At 39.8% G+C, this 20,672-nt stretch overlaps 1 protein-coding gene across 4 annotated transcripts in view; it reads right to left on the reverse strand.

Annotated features, from left to right (window-relative positions):
• The window catches only part of LOC129763179 (cilia- and flagella-associated protein 43), a 90,117-nt gene that overhangs the window by 28,893 nt on the left and 40,552 nt on the right, over window positions 1-20,672 (reverse strand). For all 4 annotated transcript variants that reach the window (XM_055762001.1, XM_055762000.1, XM_055762004.1 and 1 more), the window contains 3 exons: window positions 19,219-20,399; window positions 18,773-19,154; window positions 18,589-18,713 (listed from right to left, as the gene is read on the reverse strand). In XM_055762001.1, coding sequence (XP_055617976.1) covers window positions 18,589-18,713; window positions 18,773-19,154; window positions 19,219-20,399 — 1,688 coding nt within the window. The remainder of the gene's footprint in view (window positions 1-18,588; window positions 18,714-18,772; window positions 19,155-19,218; window positions 20,400-20,672) is intronic.

The raw sequence follows: 20,672 nt of genomic DNA on the forward strand, positions 1-20,672 counted from the left end.
GCAATCCAACGAAAGTTTATCCGTTTCGCTCTGAGGCATCTTCCTTGGAATGACGGCCACAACTTGCCCAGCTACAAAAGTCGTTGCATGTTAATACACTTGGAATCACTTGAGGCGAGACGTAACATCACGATGGCATGCTTCATTGGTGACCTGCTTCAAGGTAACATCGACTGTACTTCGCTGTTAAGCTGTCTTAACATAAACATCCGCCGCCGTAATTTACGCTCTCATGTTTTCTTATGCGTCCATCCCTCGCGAACAAATTATAGATTTAACGAGCCCATGCGAAGGATGTGCCGTGTCTTCAACAGATACTACGATGTGTTTGACTTTAATGTTTCACGTTGTAGAAATAAGAGTTGTTTCCGCAGAGTTTTTAATTAATATGTGTAGTGTCGTAATTTTCATGTCATTGGGATAACTATTGTATCTGTTGGCAAATGATTAAATATCCGTCTTTTCCTTTCAGAACGGCTGGGAGATTTTTCGTCTAAGAGACCATCCTGACTTGCATTATATTCACACATGTTCCTGAGTTAGTCACTTACATTCAAGGCGTATTGTTTGACATAGAAATCTCAACCAAGTACTACTGAAAATGATGCAAGTAAAACTACGATGAACGTTGCGGAATGTTAGTGCCATTGAAGAAGAACATAGGGAGAGTCGTATGAAGGATGTGCGTTAACGATGAATTCCAGATTATTGTTTTTTTTTCGAATCACAATTTCTCGCGTCACTGTGCAGTAGCCTTCTATGATTCTAGCATTGCTCGCATTGCAGGTTTTTTTTATCATCCAGTGTAATTGTCATTTTGTAGAGCAAGTGCGATTTGAAGTATTTCAATAATTCGCTGTGCTCATTCAAAAATACTTTCAGCTTGCCACCGATACGTGTGGCTTTAGACGAAGTAAGGTTTCTTGCAAATGTGCGGATGCAAGTTCGATGTAGCGGGCGTAGCACCATCTGTCATTTAACAACATAAATAAATTCGTTCTGTTTGCAAAACGAACGACGATTAAATTATTTGGATATTTGTTATACAAAATAACAAGTCAAATTTAAGAAAAAAAGTATTCAGGTTTTTTACCTGCATGGGGCCGTATATAGTTATATAGTTTACAACATATTCTCATGCCTACCAAGTTTTTTGTGCACAATTTCATCAAAAGCGGTTGAGCCCTTTTGGAGGAGTTTGGGAACAGACACCGTGACACGATATTTATATATATATATATATTAGGCTGTCAAAAAAGTTCTGCGGTATTTCCGCGAGGTGTCGTTGTAAGCGCGTAGTTCTAGTTGTATTCATTGTATCGAGTCATACTATAGCTTGTTGGAAAGGTATTTTTGCGCGCTATAATATAGTCCTTGACAGTTTTTTGTTTGGTTAAGTCGTTGGTGAGTTATAGTGTCGCAAATATGGAGCAAAATAAAGAGAAAATCCGACATATTTTACAGTACTACTATGGACAAAGGCAAAAATGCATCTCAAGCTGCCAATAAAATTTGTGCAGTTTATGGACCCGATACAGTTTCCATTTCCACCGCACAACGATGGTTTCAACTTTTTCGTTCTGGTGTAGAGGTCGTCGAAGATGCGCCACGCTCCGGAAGGCCTTTCGTCGAAAATTGCGACAAAATCGCTGAATTAGCCGAGAAAGACCGGCATAGTAGCAGCCGTAGCATCGGCCAAGAGCTGGGGATAAGTCATCAAACCGTTATTAACCATTTGAAGAAGCTTGGATTCACAAAGAAGCTCGATGTATGGGCGCCACACACGTTGACGCAAAAAACATCTTTGACCGTATCGACGCATGTGAATCGCTGCTGAATCGCAACAAAATCGACCCGTTTCTGAAGCGGATGGTGACTGGCGATGAAAAGTGGCTCACTTACGACAACGTGGAGCGCAAACGGTCGTGGTCGAAGCCCGCTGAAGCGGCTCAGACGGTGGCCAAGCCCTCATTAACGGCCAGGAAGGTTCTGCTGTGTGTTTGGTGGGATTGTCAAGGAATAATCTATTATGAGCTGCTTCCCTATGGCCAAACGCTCAATTCGGGCCTGTACTGCTAACAACTGGACCGCTTGAAGGTAGCACTCATGAAGAAGAGGCCATCTTTGATAAACAGAGGCCGCATTGTCTTCCATCAGGACAACGCCAGGCCACACACTTCTTTGGTGACGCGCCAGAAGCTCCAGGAGCTCGGATGGGAGGTTCTTTTGCATCCGCCGTATAGTCCGGACCTTGCACCAAGTGACTACCACCTGTTTTTGTCCATGGCGAACGAGCTAGGTAGTCAGAAGTTAGCCACAAAAGAGGCCTGTGAAAATTGGCTATCCGAGTTTTTTGCCAATAAGAAAGCGAGCTTCTATAACAGGGGTATTATGAAGTTGGCATCTCATTGGGAACAAGTCATCGAGCAAAACGGCGCATATTTGATTTAAAACAGATGATTGTAACTAATTTTATGAACAAATGAAAATTCAAAAACAAATACCGCAGGACTTTTTAGACAGCCTAATATATATATATATATATATATATATATAGATATATATATATATATATATATATATATATATATATATATATATACAGCCATTCCATGTCAAACCGATATAGTGGTTCACAGATTTTCGTGGGAAGTGGAAATTTTGTACTTTGTCGCAAACCATTAGATCCGTATTTAAAAAAAAAATACTACACCTGTGGAAAATTCGAACTCTGTTCTCGTTATTGGTGATTGTATTCGTTTTTTATTCTTTTCATAGTCTCGGAACCAAGGGCGCTATATTTTTTCATATTTTTCTGAAAAGCACGTTTTCACATGACATATGTCGAAACCAGGGAAGCGTTTTTCTTCGTTTTTGAGTTTGGATTTTTATAAATTAACCGATGGCCCAAAAAAACATTTTTTTTGACGTAGGACTACGTCTAACCGGAAGATATAGGGGGTGAAATGGAAATCTAGGCACTGAACAAGTAGGAAAGATGCAAGATTTGGAACGCTTATAACTCGAGCATTTATCAATAGATCGCAAAGGTTTTGCATCAATTGATAGGAAATATACGCATCTACGCATCTATCATAACGAATAACATTTCATTTTTCTTGAGATAAATAATTGAATAATTGTGAAATATCAAGCATTGTCCAAATACATTATGTGCCCATTTTTGATTGGTCCATTTTGTGCTCCTCAAATCGTACCGACCAAAACGGGCAACCAGAGCAGCAGCGAAATAGAATGAAGCACGATTGGAAAGGAAAAAGAAAAAAATGAGGGAAACATTGGTCGCAGTCTCACACATGCGTAATTCTCGAGCCAGCCAGTCAGCTTAAAAATCCCCGCTCCGCTGCCGTAACGATCATTCTCATCCAAACCGTACACCACATCGGTTCGCATCACAACACATCAACAAACCAACCCAAGCAGCCATGCCTGGACATGGTAAAGGAGGAAAAGTGAAGGGAAAGGCAAAATCCCGCTCGAACCGTGTTGATCTGGAGTTCCCCGCAAGGGTAGCTAGGCCGAGCGCGTTAGTACCAGTGTACCAGTCCACCTAGCCGGCGTTATATAGCTTCGGCCGCCGAAGTGATCGAGTTAGCTGGCAAAGCTGCTCGCGACGATAAGAAAACCTGCATTCGGAACAGAACACATTCGGTTCGGTGGACATCAAGACAACAGGCAGTTGCAGCGAGTGGCGAGTGGCAAACGCAATCGCAAAACGGCATCAGGTAGCAGAAGAAAAAAGTTTGTTCTTTATACAAACTGCTTTGGTGGCAAATCCAGAACAAGGCGGCATCGAGGGCGTTCGAAATGGTTTTTTTTCAAAACCACGAGTACTAAGTTTTCTAAATTGGAACCATTCCATAAAACAAGGCGCTTTTCAGGGCCATTAAACCTTCCAAAAAAGAGTTTAGGAAATAAAGTTCAATGCTTTCTAAAACGTTATCCAAAATAATAATAAAACACAAATTGATGTTTTCATAATTTGTTTGCCAGGATCTGATGAGTATGTGAATTTGGCAGTTGTTCTGAGCTTATTGATAGTTGGGGACTTTCCTGATTATTCAATTTTCACCAATTCTTAAATTGTTTCCAGATTGAAAGTACAGTAATTTACAATTAGTTCGACATTTAGCTAATTGGACTGACATGTAATGCGACTTATTTAGTTGGACATTTTTGTAAACATAGAGATCCAAATTATGACCCCACATTGAAAGTCGACACTGTACCACTGTCATCGCAAATGTTCAATTACAGGTTAAAATTACCTCCAATGCGACACTGAGTGGCGCTTCGGCACGTCGCATTGAATGTAATTTACTGTACAACATGTCACAAAGCTGGATGGGAAGAAATTTTCCAACTGTGAAAGCTGTGGAGAGTGGCAACAAATCGCTAAACAGGAAGGTTTGGGGATATCGAGTGATAACAAAACAATAAACTCTTTAGACTTTTTGTGATCCTGAAAAGGACCCTTTTTAGCCTGTATGTGAATCCAACGAGCGAACAAATCGTAATGAATGTATTTTTTTGCCATCGCTCCCTTTTAACGCTCATTCGTAAAACATTCGATAAGTAAAGCTAAAAGTAAAGCTGGAAAGTGTTTATCTCACTCTAAAATCCATAACCATTTTTGGTTCACATAGATGGAACACAGAGCTCAATGTCGGCTATGTCGAATTGTGTGGTATGGTTGCCACATTTGCGCAACTCTATTGGACTTGAGTCGAACGGATTACAGAATTCAAAACTACAATCCGATCAGGTAATTCTGACTCAATCGGATTTCAGAATACTGGTTAACTTGTTGATCAGTAAAAAAATCTGGAATTTGTAAGGAAGTTGCACTATCGATTTCCTCAGGGCTTATTGATTTCGTCGACTAACCAAACTAACGAACTAATAATCCTTCTTCCATTAAACCGAATACATCCAGCAATATGTTGGACCGAATTCCACAGAACTTCATTTTTTGTTTCAACACACGATCTCTACCACGCACATATATCGATTATAAATTGTTGGTAAAAATCACGACATCGTAGTATGGCGTTGTCCTGATCATATCGAATCATCATTAAATTAAAGTGACCAGACGGTCAGAGGTCCAACGCGGGACACAAAAAAAAAACGTTTTGTATATACGTTATATGAACATAAGCCATAGTTTAGTGAGTCTCATTTATTCATGAAATTCTTAACATGTTTCCTTGCAATTAAACCTGATCTGTATTATTTCTTTCAACGTACCGGCGCTTAGATGTAATTTTTCGATGGTCCAGATTTTGTTTACACCTGAGAAAACACGCTTAGCCAGAGCATTTAAGTCTGACGATTTGAGTTCTACCATTTTCTTCAAATTACCGTATGGAATGCCGCCACGTTTCAACTCATTTTTTAACGATTTCAGTGTTAAAGAAATGGACTAATTTCGAATGATGATCTGAAAAAAAAACCTCAAAAGATAATTCAATGGAACAAATTTTCCTTAAATATTACGTTTATTACGTCTTCAACAAAAATGATTCAACGCTGTTGATTCGCGGCAGCAGCACAGTCAAGCAACTTGATGATTTTTTTCATACTGCCAGCTCCACCACACAGCGAAGGAGTTGGACATCCTGAGGCACCTCGTGTCCGCCGGATCTAGCCGATCTGGTATTTACAACATCTTCTCCCTGCCGCTCCCTAAGCCGCGAGATCGGAGCAATCGACCAAACGGCGAAGAAGAATCTGGCCAAAATAGACATTTTTATGCGGAAGCGTCAGACGAGACCGGCCGTGTCTGAACAGCAGGCTATCACCCAGAAGGAGTAGCTGGAGGTGCTGGTGAAAAACTTCTTTCCAGAGAAGTGCTATGTCGTGTTCATAATGAAAGACGAGACGTACTTGACGCTAGAATTCAGCGAATGGCGGGGGCCAAGGATCCGGTCAAATATCGTCCAATATATCTTCCAAACCATGTTCTCGTAAAAGGTCCTTCTCTGGCAGACGAGAAGGGAATGTCCAAACTGCCCTTATTTCGAGCCTTAAAGTGAACGGGGAGATATACAGTACGGAATGCCTGCCGGAAATTGTCGCCTTCACCAAGAAGTATCTCGCAAAGGTGATGTGGTCTTTAGACTGAACCTGGCAACAGTCCATTATGCCAAAGTATCAATGGAGGATTAATCGGCTGGAAATAAATATTGTAGCGAAGATCGGCATCCTACCCAACATCCTCCAGCTGCGACCAATAGAAAATTTTTGGGCGAACCTCAAATGGAACATTTCCTCCAAAAATTTCATAGCCAAAATAGAGAGACAGTTGACCGCCAGAACCACGAAAGGGGTCAAGAACCTGCCGACATCCATCTTTTCATCGGCCAACGAAGTTCCGACCAACTTCCGTAAGGCCGCCTGGCACTTCATTTACGATTCATCAAACAACTCTACGTCTTCCTGTCCAGCATACACTAGTTCTTCCGAAAATGACTGACTCTCTGCGGTCTCTGGGGATCAATACGAGACTTTTACAAAAACCATTTTTCAATATTCTTGCTGTCGTTCCTAGTTGACAAGTCTCTAAACAAAAAGTCCACTGTCGGTGCGATAAAACCAACTTCAACGTGTTAATCTACGGATGTATTGGAAGCGCTCTTGAACAGTCTGCCAAATAACAGTTTTTTTGAGGTTCATCCTTTTCAGAAAATCAACATGATCAAATTGAGACATTTTTGATTCTTTTGCCAAATGCGGGACGTTTCGCAGGACGTAATCTAACGCGGGACACTTAGTTGAAATGCGGGGCTGTCTCGCATAACGCGGGACGTCTGGTCAGTTTACATATGATACAATTCAAAATAAGAAATGATGTTCATAATGGATGAATTACCTTTAGCGGGGTCTCGTTTAATGTTTATCGGGGATAAGCTTGAAACGGGAATCGACGGTCAAGGATCTTGGATTACTACTTGATTCCAAGCTTACATTCAAGGACCACGTCGCCTACGTGGTGTCGAAAGCATCATCTCAACTCGGGTTCATGTTCCGCTTCGCCAAAGAATTCAAGGATATATATTGCCTTAAGGCTTTGTACTGTTCTTGGTTCGACCAATACTGGAATATTCGGCTGTAGTGTGGTGCCCATACTACCAAAACGAGGTGAACCGCATCGAAGCAATCCAACGAAAGTTTATCCGTTTCGCTCTGAGGCATCTTCCTTGGAATGACGGCCACAACTTGCCCAGCTACAAAAGTCGTTGCATGTTAATACACTTGGAATCACTTGAGGCGAGACGTAACATCACGATGGCATGCTTCATTGGTGACCTGCTTCAAGGTAACATCGACTGTACTTCGCTGTTAAGCTGTCTTAACATAAACATCCGCCGCCGTAATTTACGCTCTCATGTTTTCTTATGCGTCCATCCCTCGCGAACAAATTATAGATTTAACGAGCCCATGCGAAGGATGTGCCGTGTCTTCAACAGATACTACGATGTGTTTGACTTTAATGTTTCACGTTGTAGAAATAAGAGTTGTTTCCGCAGAGTTTTTAATTAATATGTGTAGTGTCGTAATTTTCATGTCATTGGGATAACTATTGTATCTGTTGGCAAATGATTAAATATCCGTCTTTTCCTTTCAGAACGGCTGGGAGATTTTTCGTCTAAGAGACCATCCTGACTTGCATTATATTCACACATGTTCCTGAGTTAGTCACTTACATTCAAGGCGTATTGTTTGACATAGAAATCTCAACCAAGTACTACTGAAAATGATGCAAGTAAAACTACGATGAACGTTGCGGAATGTTAGTGCCATTGAAGAAGAACATAGGGAGAGTCGTATGAAGGATGTGCGTTAACGATGAATTCCAGATTATTGTTTTTTTTTCGAATCACAATTTCTCGCGTCACTGTGCAGTAGCCTTCTATGATTCTAGCATTGCTCGCATTGCAGGTTTTTTTTTATCATCCAGTGTAATTGTCATTTTGTAGAGCAAGTGCGATTTGAAGTATTTCAATAATTCGCTGTGCTCATTCAAAAATACTTTCAGCTTGCCACCGATACGTGTGGCTTTAGACGAAGTAAGGTTTCTTGCAAATGTGCGGATGCAAGTTCGATGTAGCGGGCGTAGCACCATCTGTCATTTAACAACATAAATAAATTCGTTCTGTTTGCAAAACGAACGACGATTAAATTATTTGGATATTTGTTATACAAAATAACAAGTCAAATTTAAGAAAAAAAGTATTCAGGTTTTTTACCTGCATGGGGCCGTATATAGTTATATAGTTTACAACATATTCTCATGCCTACCAAGTTTTTTGTGCACAATTTCATCAAAAACGGTTGAGCCCTTTTGGAGGAGTTTGGGAACAGACACCGTGACACGATATTTATATATATATATATATTAGGCTGTCAAAAAAGTCCTGCGGTATTTCCGCGAGGTGTCGTTGTAAGCGCGTAGTTCTAGTTGTATTCATTGTATCGAGTCATACTATAGCTTGTTGGAAAGGTATTTTTGCGCGCTATAATATAGTCCTTGACAGTTTTTTGTTTGGTTAAGTCGTTGGTGAGTTATAGTGTCGCAAATATGGAGCAAAATAAAGAGAAAATCCGACATATTTTACAGTACTACTATGGACAAAGGCAAAAATGCATCTCAAGCTGCCAATAAAATTTGTGCAGTTTATGGACCCGATACAGTTTCCATTTCCACCGCACAACGATGGTTTCAACGTTTTCGTTCTGGTGTAGAGGTTGTCGAAGATGCGCCACGCTCCGGAAGGCCTTTCGTCGAAAATTGCGACAAAATCGCTGAATTAGCCGAGAAAGACCGGCATAGTAGCAGCCGTAGCATCGGCCAAGAGCTGGGGATAAGTCATCAAACCGTTATTAACCATTTGAAGAAGCTTGGATTCACAAAGAAGCTCGATGTATGGGCGCCACACACGTTGACGCAAAAAACATCTTTGACCGTATCGACGCATGTGAATCGCTGCTGAATCGCAACAAAATCGACCCGTTTCTGAAGCGGATGGTGACTGGCGATGAAAAGTGGGTCACTTACGACAACGTGGAGCGCAAACGGTCGTGGTCGAAGCCCGCTGAAGCGGCTCAGACGGTGGCCAAGCCCTAATTAACGGCCAGGAAGGTTCTGCTGTGTGTTTGGTGGGATTGTCAAGGAATAATCTATTATGAGCTGCTTCCCTATGGCCAAACGCTCAATTCGGGCCTGTACTGCTAACAACTGGACCGCTTGAAGGTAGCACTCATGAAGAAGAGGCCATCTTTGATAAACAGAGGCCGCATTGTCTTCCATCAGGACAACGCCAGGCCACACACTTCTTTGGTGACGCGCCAGAAGCTCCGGGAGCTCGGATGGGAGGTTCTTTTGCATCCGCCGTATAGTCCGGACCTTGCACCAAGTGACTACCACCTGTTTTTGTCCATGGCGAACGAGCTAGGTAGTCAGAAGTTAGCCACAAAAGAGGCCTGTGAAAATTGGCTATCCGAGTTTTTTGCCAATAAGAAAGCGAGCTTCTATAACAGGGGTATTATGAAGTTGGCATCTCGTTGGGAACAAGTCATCGAGCAAAACGGCGCATATTTGATTTAAAACAGATGATTGTAACTAATTTTATGAACAAATGAAAATTCAAAAACAAATACCGCAGGACGTTTTAGACAGCCTAATATATATAAATATATATATATATATATATATATATATATATATATATATATATATATATATATATATATATATATATATATACAGCCATTCCATGTCAAACCGATATAGTGGTTCACAGATTTTCGTGGGAAGTGGAAATTTTGTACTTTGTCGCAAACCATTAGATCCGTATTTTAAAAAAAAAATACTACACCTGCAGAAAATTCGAACTCTGTTCTCGTTATTGGTGATTGTATTCGTTTTTTATTCTTTTCATAGTCTCGGAACCAAGGGCGCTATATTTTTTTAAATTTTTCTGAAAAGCACGTTTTTCACATGACATATGTCGAAACCAGAGAGGCGTTTTTCTTCGTTTTTGAGTTTGGATTTTTATAAATTAACCGATGGCCAAAAAAAACATTTTTTTTGACGTAGGACTATGTCTAACCGGAAGATATAGGGGGTGAAATGGAAATCTAGGCACTGAACAAGTAGGAAAAAATGCAAGATTTGGAACGCTTATAACTCGAGCATTTATCAATAGATCGCAAAGGTTTTTGCATCAATTGATAGGAAATATATCTACGCATCTATCATAACGAATAACATTTCATTTTTCTTGAGATAAATAATTGAATAATTGTGAAATATCAAGCATTGTCCAAATACATTATGTGCCCATTTTTGATTGGTCCATTTTGTGCTCCTCAAATCGTACCGACCAAAACGGGCAACCAGAGCAGCAGCGAAATAGAATGAAGCACGATTGGAAAGGAAAAAGAAAAAAATGAGGGAAACATTGGTCGCAGTCTCACACATGCGTAATTCTCGAGCCAGCCAGTCAGCTTAAAAATCCCCGCTCCGCTGCCGTAACGATCATTCTCATCCAAACCGTACACCACATCGGTTCGCATCACAACACATCAACAAACCAACCCAAGCAGCCATGCCTGGACATGGTAAAGGAGGAAAAGTGAAGGGAAAGGCAAAATCCCGCTCGAACCGTGTTGATCTGGAGTTCCCCGCAAGGGTAGCTAGGCTGAGCGCGTTAGTACCAGTGTACCAGGCCACCTAGCCGGCGTTATATAGCTTCGGCAGCCGAAGTGATCGAGTTGGCAAAGCTGCTCGCGACGATAAGAAAACCTGCATTCGGAACAGAACACATTCGGTTCGGTGGACATCAAGACAACAGGCAGTTGCAGCGAGTGGCGAGTGGCAAACGCAATCGCAAAACGGCATCAGGTAGCAGAAGAAAAAAGTTTGTTCTTTATACAAACTGCTTTGGTGGCAAATCCAGAACAAGGCGGCATCGAGGGCGTTCGAAATGGTTTTTTTTCAAAACCACGAGTACTAAGTTTTCTAAATTGGAACCATTCCATAAAACAAGGCGCTTTTCAGGGCCATCCTTCCAAAAAAGAGTTTAGGAAATAAAGTTCAATGCTTCCTAAAACGTTATCCAAAATAATAATAAAACACAAATTGATGTTTTCATAATTTGTTTGCCAGGATCTGATGAGTATGTGAATTTGGCAGTTGTTCTGAGCTTATTGATAGTTGGGGACTTTCCTGATTATTCAATTTTCACCAATTCTTAAATTGTTTCCAGATTGAAAGTACAGTAATTTACAATTAGTTCGACATTTAGCTAATTGGACTGACATGTAATGCGACTTATTTAGTTGGACATTTTTGTAAACATAGAGATCCAAATTATGACCCCACATTGAAAGTCGACACTGTACCACTGTCATCGCAAATGTTTAATTACAGGTTAAAATTACCTCCAATGCGACACTGAGTGGCGCTTCGGCACGTCGCATTGAATGTAATTTACTGTACAACATGTCACAAAGCTGGATGGGAAGAAATTTTCCAACTGTGAAAGCTGTGGAGAGTGGCAACAAATCGCTAAACAGGAAGGTTTAACCGAACAAGATGGGGATATCGAGTGATAACAAAACAATAAACTCTTTAGACTTTTTGTGATCCTGAAAAGGACCCTTTTTAGCCTGTATGTGAATCCAACGAGCGAACAAATCGTAATGAATGTATTTTTTTGCCATCGCTCCCTTTTAACGCTCATTCGTTCGTCTCGTTGGACTCGCCCCTTTGGCTGAGTCTGCCGATTTGTCTCTATCCTGTGAGTGTGTACCGCTAGAGTATAAAACTCGCGGACCCCAAAAAAATATCTTATTTTCTTTCAAACCGTAAACCCGTGTGGTTGTACGGCATCGGCATCGTGTACTCAACAAAGGAGGAAAAGAGAAGGGAAAGGCAAAATCCCGCTCGAACCGTGGTGGTCTGCAATTTCCCGTAGGTGTATCCGCCAATTGCACCGGAAGGGTAGCTAGGCCGAGCGCGTTAGTACCTGTGTACCAGTCCACCTAGCCGGCGTTATATAGTTTCGGCCGCCGGAGTGATCGAGTTAGCTGACAAAGCTGCTCGCGACGATAAGAAAACCTGCATTCGGAACAGAACACATTCGGTTCGGTGGACATCAAGACAACAGGCAGTTGCAGCGAGTGGCTAGTGGCAAACGCAATCGCAAAACGGCATCAGGTAGCAGAAGAAAAAAGTTTGTTCTTTATACAAACTGCTTTGGCGGCAAATCCAGAACAAGGCGGCATCGAGGGCGTTCGAAATGGTTTTTTTTCAAACCACGAGTACTAAGTTTTCTAAATTGGAACCATTCCATAAAACACGGCGCTTATCAGGGCCATTAAACCTTTCAAAAAAGAGTTTACGGAATACAGTTCAATGCATTCCAAAATAATATCCAAAATAATAATAAAACACAAATTGATTTTTTTATAATTTGTTTGCCAGGATATGATGAGTATGTGAATTTGGCAGTTGTTCTGAGCTTATTGATGGTTGGGGACTTTCCCGATTATCCAATTTTCACCAATTCTTAATTTGCTTCTAGATTGAAAGAACAGTAATTTATATTTAGCTCGACATTGAGCTAATTGGATGGATCTGTAATGCGACATTTTTGTAAACATAGAGTTCGGGGTCCAAATTATGACCCCACATTGAAAGTCGACACTGTACCACTGTCATCGGAAATGTTCAATTACAGGTTTAAATCGCCTCAAATGTGACACTGAGTGTTTCTCCGGCACGTCGCATTAAATTTAATTTACTGACCAACATGTCACAAGCTGGATGGGAAGAAATTTTCCAACTGTGAAAGCTGTGGCGAGTGGCAAACGCAAAAGCTAAACAGGAAGGTTTAACCGAACAAGATGGGGATATCGAGTGATTAAACAGTAAACTAATCCATTTTTCAGGTAGATAGGTAGGTATTCACGTAGGAGAAGAAAATAAAACAATATATTTGAAATATATATTTAACAAAAGCTGTCCCCTTTGTATAGTCCTACGTCACTCCGGTTATGTCCCCGACATTACCCACCCGTCTTTTTTCCAAAAATTACTTTGTTCGAGAATCTATAACTTTTGAACTACTGGATCGATTTAGATGATCGATACATCAAATTAAACTCAGTTAGTTAGCCTTTTTTGAAAAAATTACACATTTGTCAATTAATTGAATTCTAGTCGCATACATCCAGTCTAGTGGCAAATAAATATTGAACGAAGACTGAAAACATGTTAACTTTGAAAAATCTTAACTAAAAAACGAAAAATAACACCTCGCTGGTATTCCGATAAGTTTTGTGAAAAAACCTCAGCTTCCAGGAAAAAAATATAAAAAAACATAGCACCCTTGGCCCCGAAACGATGTAAGCTATAAAAATAAAATCAATAATTACAAAATCCATTTTTAATCAGAGTGTAATATTTTTTCAGACAATACTAGCTCTTTGGCTTTAATTTGATATGCCGATCATCTGAATCGGTCCAGTAGATCAAAAGTTATATTTTTTGTAGTGTAAAAAATGGGAAAAATGATGTTTCGGACCATCTGTTAAATTTGAAAAATCATAACTCAAACACGAAAAAAAACGCCTCCCTGGTTTCAAAATATATATTATGTGAAAAATTCTCAGCTTTCCAGAAAAAGACGGGTGGGTAATGTCGGGGACATAACCGGAGTGACGTAGTACTATACAAAGGGGACAGCTTTTGTTAAATATATATTTTAAATATATTGTTTTATTTTCTTCTCCTACGTGAATACCTACCTATCTACCTGAAAAATGGATTAGTTTACTGTTTACTCTTTATGAACATGTTGATGGTTCTGAAAAGAACCTTTGGTGTTGTGTTTTTGTTATCACTCGATATGCCCATCTTGTTCGGTTAAACCTTCCTGTTTAGCTATTGCGTTTGTCACTCGCCACAGCTTTCACAGTTGGAAAATTTCTTCCCATCCAGCTTGTGACATGTTGTTCAGTAAATTACATTAAATGCGACGTGCCGGAGAAACACTCAGTGTAGCATTGGAGGCGATTTTAACCTGTAATTGAACATTTCCGATGACAATGGTACAGTGTCGACTTTCAATGTGGGATCATAATTTGTACCCCGAACACTATGGTCACAAAAATGTCGCATTACAGGTCCATCCAATTATCTAAATGTCGAGCTAAATATAAATTACTGTACTTTCAATCTAGAATCAATTAAAGAATTGGTGAAAATTGAATAATCGGGAAAGTCCCCAACCTTCAATAAGCTCAGCACATCTGCCAAATTCTCATACTCATCATATCCTGGCAAACAAATTATGAAATAATCAATTTGTGTTTTATTATTATTTTGGATATTATTTTAGAAAGCATTGAACTGTATTTCGTACACTCTTTTTTGAAAGGTTTAATGGCCCTGAAAAGCGCCGTGGTTTATGGTGGCTGCTTTTGCCACCAAAGCAGTCTGTATAGACAAACTTTTACCTTTTTCTACCAGCTGCCGTTTTGCGATTGCGTTTGCCACTCACTGAAACTAATTGTTGCCTTGATGAGCGCCGAACCGAAGCTGCTCTGTTCTTTCTTGATGCGGGTTTTCTGATTGTCGTGAGCAGCTTTTCAAGCCAACTCGAGCACTCCGACGGCCGAAACTCTATAATCGCTGTTAGGTATACTGGTGCTCCGGCACCAATCCGTTCGGCCTAGTTACCCTTGCGGAGCAATCAGTGAATGCGACCAACAGGGAAATGGAGACCTGCACGGATCGAGTGAGACTTTGCCTTTCCCTTAACTTGTCCTCCTTTGTTACGTCCACAATGCCGATGCCGTACAACCACACGGGTTTACGGTTTGAAAGAAAATAAGATATTTGGGGTCCGCGTGTTTTATACTCTAGCGGTACACACTCACAGGATAGAGACAAATCGGCAGACTCAGCCAGAGGGGCGAGTCCAACGAGACGAACGAATGAGCGTTAAAAGGGAGCGATGGTCTACACAGACGGTTCTGTTAACTCCGATGGAGTTGGGTGTGGAATTTTCGAGAACAGATACACCGGTAGCTTTTCTCTTCTACCGCAATGATCCACCTTCAGTGCGGAAGCTTTTGCTCTTTTAATAGCTACACAAGAGTGTACCCATGATCACCTTCCTACGGTAATTTTCTCCGATTCAGCTAGCTGTCTTCAAGACCTGCTCAGTGGAAACAGTAGACACCCATGGATAATACAGACAGAAGAGGCTGCTTCAGAAAAAACGTCTCCTACTGTTGGGTTCCTGGTTATTCCGGAATCCTCGGAAACACAGCCGCAGACAAACTGGCCGGTAAGGATAGCAAAATAGAACCACCAGTTATACCCTGTCCTCGAACTGATATAGTTCGCTGGGTCAAACAGCAAATTAGCGAAAGCTGGAACATAGGCTGGCTAAATAGCCCTCCCACCCATCTCCATCAAATCAAAAATACCACGCTTCCTTGGTTTGATCGAAACAACAGCAAAGAAAGACGGGTGATAACCCGTCTTCGAATTGAACACACTTTTTTCACACACTCACACCTAATTGAGAAAACCGAAAGACCACTTTGCGCATGTAACTCAGCCCAAGTTTCAGTTAGGCATCTTCTACTAGAATGCAAACACACCAAAGATGCTCGTGCCCGACACAATATAGGTCAGAGTCTCCGAGACATTCTCAGTAGAGACGAGACACAGGAAACCAATCTAATTGCGTTTCTGAAAGAAACCGGCTTCATTGGTAAAATCTAAAATACATTCTTATTTCAGTTAGTCACTTCACCGCCGCGTATGCATATACATGTAGATATAAATAAATAAAATGGAATATATATATATATATATATATATATATATATATATATATATATATATATATATATATATATATATATATATATATATATATATATATATATATATATATATATATACATGTACATGCGCATGCATGCACAGGTAAATGTACAAAATTACAAATCTAACAAATAAATTGGCGTGTGTATGTGTATGCATCTATAAACATAAAACATACAAAAATATTAAAACAAATAAAAATATATAAACATTAACATCTTCAATATATAACTCACAAATTAACTTTTTCCAGCATATGCAGCAGTACTATATAACCAAACCGCATACCTTTTAAACATATTATTACTTTATTTACTCAATTCTAACCACACTAATTCATTCTTATCCAGCATTTTACTAACACCATTAAATTTAACTACATTTATAAATCATCCAACATCACATCATTCCTTCCCACTCTATCCCACCCCTTTTCCTTACCTTTCCTTTCCTTTTCCTCCCCACCTCCTCAAGACTGGTGCTCAACGGCTCTTCTCAGAGCTAGAGGCGAATGAACTGAAAAGTTTAAACCCTCTTAAAGCCAAAAAGAAGAAGAAGAAGAAAATACATTCATTACGATTTGTTCGTTCGTTGGATTCACATGCAGGCTAAAAAGGGTCCTTTTCATGATCACAAAATTATATTCAATCTAAAGAGTTTATTGTTTTGTTATCACTCGATATCCCCATCTTGTTCGGCTAAACTTTTCTGCTTAGCGATTGCATTTGCCACTCGCCACAGCTTTCACAGTTGGAAAATTTCTTCCCATCCAGCTTGTGACATATTTTACAGTAAATTACATTCAATGGCACGTCGCATTACCACCACTCAGTGGTCGGATTGGAGGTAATTTCAACCTGTAATTGAACATTTGCGATGACAGTGGTACAGTGTCGACTTTCAATGTGGGGTCATAATTTGGACCCCGAATTCTATGTTTACAAAAATGTCCAACTAAATATGTCGCATAAATATGGTCCGTCCAATTAGCTAAATGTCGAGATAAGTGTAAATTACTGTACTTTCAATCTAGAAGCAATTTAAAAATTGGTGAAAATCAATAAGCTCAGAACAACTGTCAAATTCTCATACTCATCATATCCTGGAAAACAAATTATGAAAAAATCAATTTGTGTTTTATTATTATTTGGGATATTGTTTTAGAAAGCATTGAACTGTATTTCGTAAACTTTTTTTCGGAAGGTTTAATGGCCCTGAAAAGCGCCTTGTTTTATGGAATGGTTCCAATTTAGAAAACTTAGTACTCGTGGTTTTGAAAAAAAAAAAACCATTTCGAACGCCCTCGATGCCGCCTTGTTCTGGATTTGCCACCAAAGCAGTTTGTATAAAGAACAAACCTTTTTCTTGTGCTACCTGATGCCGTTTTGCGATTGCGTTTGCCACTCGCCACTCGCTGCAACTGCCTGTTGTCTTGATGTCCACCGAACCTAATGTGTTCTATTCCGAATGCGGGTTTTCTTATCGTCGCGAGCAGCTTTGCCAGCTAACTCGATCACTTCGGCGGCCGAAACTATATAACGCCGGCTAGGTGGACTGGTGCACTGGTACTAACGCGCTCGGCCTAGCTACCCTTGCGGGGAACTCTAGATCAACACGGTTCGAGCGGGATTTTGCCTTTTCCTTCACTTTTCCTCCTTAACATGACCAGACATGGCTGCTTGGGTTGGTTTGTTGATGTGTTGTGATGCGAACCGATGTGGTGTACGGTTTGGATGAGAATGATGGTTGCGGCAGCGGAGCGGGAATTTTTAAGCTGACTGGCTGGCTCGAGAATTACGCATGTGTGAGACTGCGACCAATGTTTCGTTCATTTTTTTTTTCTTTTTCCTTTCCAATCGTGCTTCATTCTATTTCGCTGCTGCTCTGGTTGCCCGTTTTGGTCGGTACTATTTGAGGAGCACAAAATGGACCAATCAAAAATGGGCACATAGTGCATTTGGACAATGCTTGATATTTCACAACTATTCAATTATTTATCTCAAGAAAAATGAAATGTTATTCGTTATGATAGATGCGTAGATATATTTCCTATCAATTGATGCAAAAACCTTTGCGATCTATTGAGAAATGCTCGAGTTATAAGCGTTCCAAATCTTGCATTTTTTCCTACTTGTTCAGTGCCTAGATTTCCATTTCACCCCCTATATCTTCCGGTTAGACGTAGTCTTACGTCAAAAATATAAAAAATATAGCGCCTTTGGTCCTGAGACCCTGAAAGCTATAAAAAACAAATACAATCAATAATAACGAAAACATAATTCAAATTTTCTGCAACTGTAGTATTTTTCTAATTTTCTAAGACCAGCTAATTGGCTTTAATTTAATATGTCGAATGCCTGAATTGGTCCAGTGGCTCGAAAGTTATGAATTTTTAAAAAAAAGTCATTTTTGGCAAATATGCGAAAAAATGGATTTTTCGGACCACCCTAAAATAGGAATGGTCACCCAAACAAAAAAAAATAAAAAAATACGGGTCTAATAATTTGGGATAAAGAACAAAACTACCACTTTCGACGAAAATCTGAGAACCGCTATATCGGTTTGGCATGGAATGGCTGTATATATATAATATAAGTATGTAGTCTACATTTGTTTGACGAATATGAAAAAATAAATAAATAAGTCATATTCACCTAACTTTCACCGGTTTGCGTTCCATTAAACTCCAACACGTTTTGATAATTGTTTCGTTGATTTTTTCCTGGCTGGTTACGTAATTCATTAGGTTTTGGTGCTCAGCTTCTCTTTCAATTTGACCCTACGATGGAATGATGTGGGCGGATTGTGCATGAGAAGAATGTAATCGAAAATCTATACCGCCACTTTGAGTTTTTCTGTGCTCGTTTCGTTTATATTAAATGCTTGGATTGGTAGTCTTTCTTCCTCGCCCTTTATCTCGTTAGCATCAAGGAGCAGTTTGAGATGCTTTTTTACAACGCCAAATTCATCCAAAATTAATATCTTTTGAGATCCATATTCCATCTTTTCGCTCTCTAATCTGTTGATTTTCTCTACATCGATCCATCGCGTAAATCCAAGTCCATTTGGGCTAAATCCTTTCGTAGGGTTACGAAACATGGACATAACATCGTCAGTTTCCAGATTGAGCTTCAGGTCGTTGTAATGCTGAGCCGAAGCAGAACTGCGATGAATTTTGTTACATATCAGGCATCCTGTTTGGCCGAGTGTCAAAACGTATCTGAAAATAGTTTTACGGTTCAGTTGATTTGTAACAAAATTGTACCCAGGTTATGTCTACTCACTGATGTAACGGATCGCACCGCGCCCGTTTTACTCCCAGACCGTTTCGGTCCTGGGCGACAAAAAATGCAACCAATTTATCTGATTTGACATCATAGATAGTGGTCAGTCCATCCATTCCCCAGGTTATCAAATGAAACTTGTCGGCATAAATTTGAAAATAGGGCACCTGATGCTTGACTTTGATGGTCAAATCAATTTTGATATTAACATCATTATTCTGGTTCTTGATAAGCTCAATTATATCGATCTCATTGGATAGATAACGGACAGCATAATATTTAGAATTGGTATTTTGTTTCCGTTCCAATTGAGTGTATTTCCTAGGTAAATCTAACAACATAGTCTCGGAATTCCCAGTTGTCAATGAAATGGTGAGTTGGTATATTTTACTTGATGAATGTGTATCGCTGTCTTGTTGCAAGCTAAAAATCTGTATATCATTTTCGAAAACACTAAATGTTGGTTGAAACAAAAGTGTCGTTGTTTCTAAATGGTAGACAACCTCCATCACGCCGCCAGGAAGTCCTTGAATTAGGAATATGTTTTTGTCCTTGTCGAATACCGCCATATGTGCACCATGTTCGGAAAATTGTATGCTTAATATAACTCCATGACTTAAATGAAAGTCCGTCAGTAGAAGAGGATCGTTTGAACGATAAAAAGATAATAGTTGAACTAATCCATTGCTCGTCCCTATAGCTATGAACGGGTACATAGGATTCTCCTGAATACAACTCATATTGTCGATTGCATACTCTGCTACTCTGATTCCAGATTTCATTTCGATAAAAATAATTTTATCATACATATTTGTACCGGCCATTACTTCTCCCAGCGGATTTAAAATGATAAAATCTGTGAAACGACATCCGAATTCTTTAACAGGTACATGTTCGATATTCTTTAGGTCATTGTCGATAACTGTTCGTATGAAATTTCCATCCACGGTCATTCCATATAATCCCTCGCTGGCAGAATAATACAACAGAAGCGAATATGTTTCTGGCGGATTAGTGGTCCACAGTTGATTCCAGATGCCTTTCTGGCGCTTGAAGAAGCTAACACATCCACTGGATTCGCTTATGAAAATTCCTCCTTTGCAGAAGAAAATGTATGAGGGATGTGATGATGGTGTCTCTGATGGTTTTATTATTTGGTTCAATTGACCTGCGGTTGAGAACTAAAATGAAAGGGAAAACAGTGGAAATTATTAGGTATGATACATTTCAAATATCAAGATGATAGTTGTTAGATCGTTGATAGGCTCCACCGTTGAATATTAAAATTCACTAATTGCAGAAGTTCTGGACAATCGACGTGGGATAATACAGCGTCGGACAAAACATTAAGACCACTGTTTAAGCAAAAAAAGAAAATGGCAAAACTTTGAGAGAAAATATTTCAATCCAGTACTTCAAACGATTTATACTAATTAATTTGCATTGTTCGAAGA

The sequence above is a fragment of the Toxorhynchites rutilus genome, chromosome 1, assembly GCF_029784135.1.
Source record: "Toxorhynchites rutilus septentrionalis strain SRP chromosome 1, ASM2978413v1, whole genome shotgun sequence".
Classification (NCBI taxonomy): domain Eukaryota; kingdom Metazoa; phylum Arthropoda; class Insecta; order Diptera; family Culicidae; genus Toxorhynchites; species Toxorhynchites rutilus.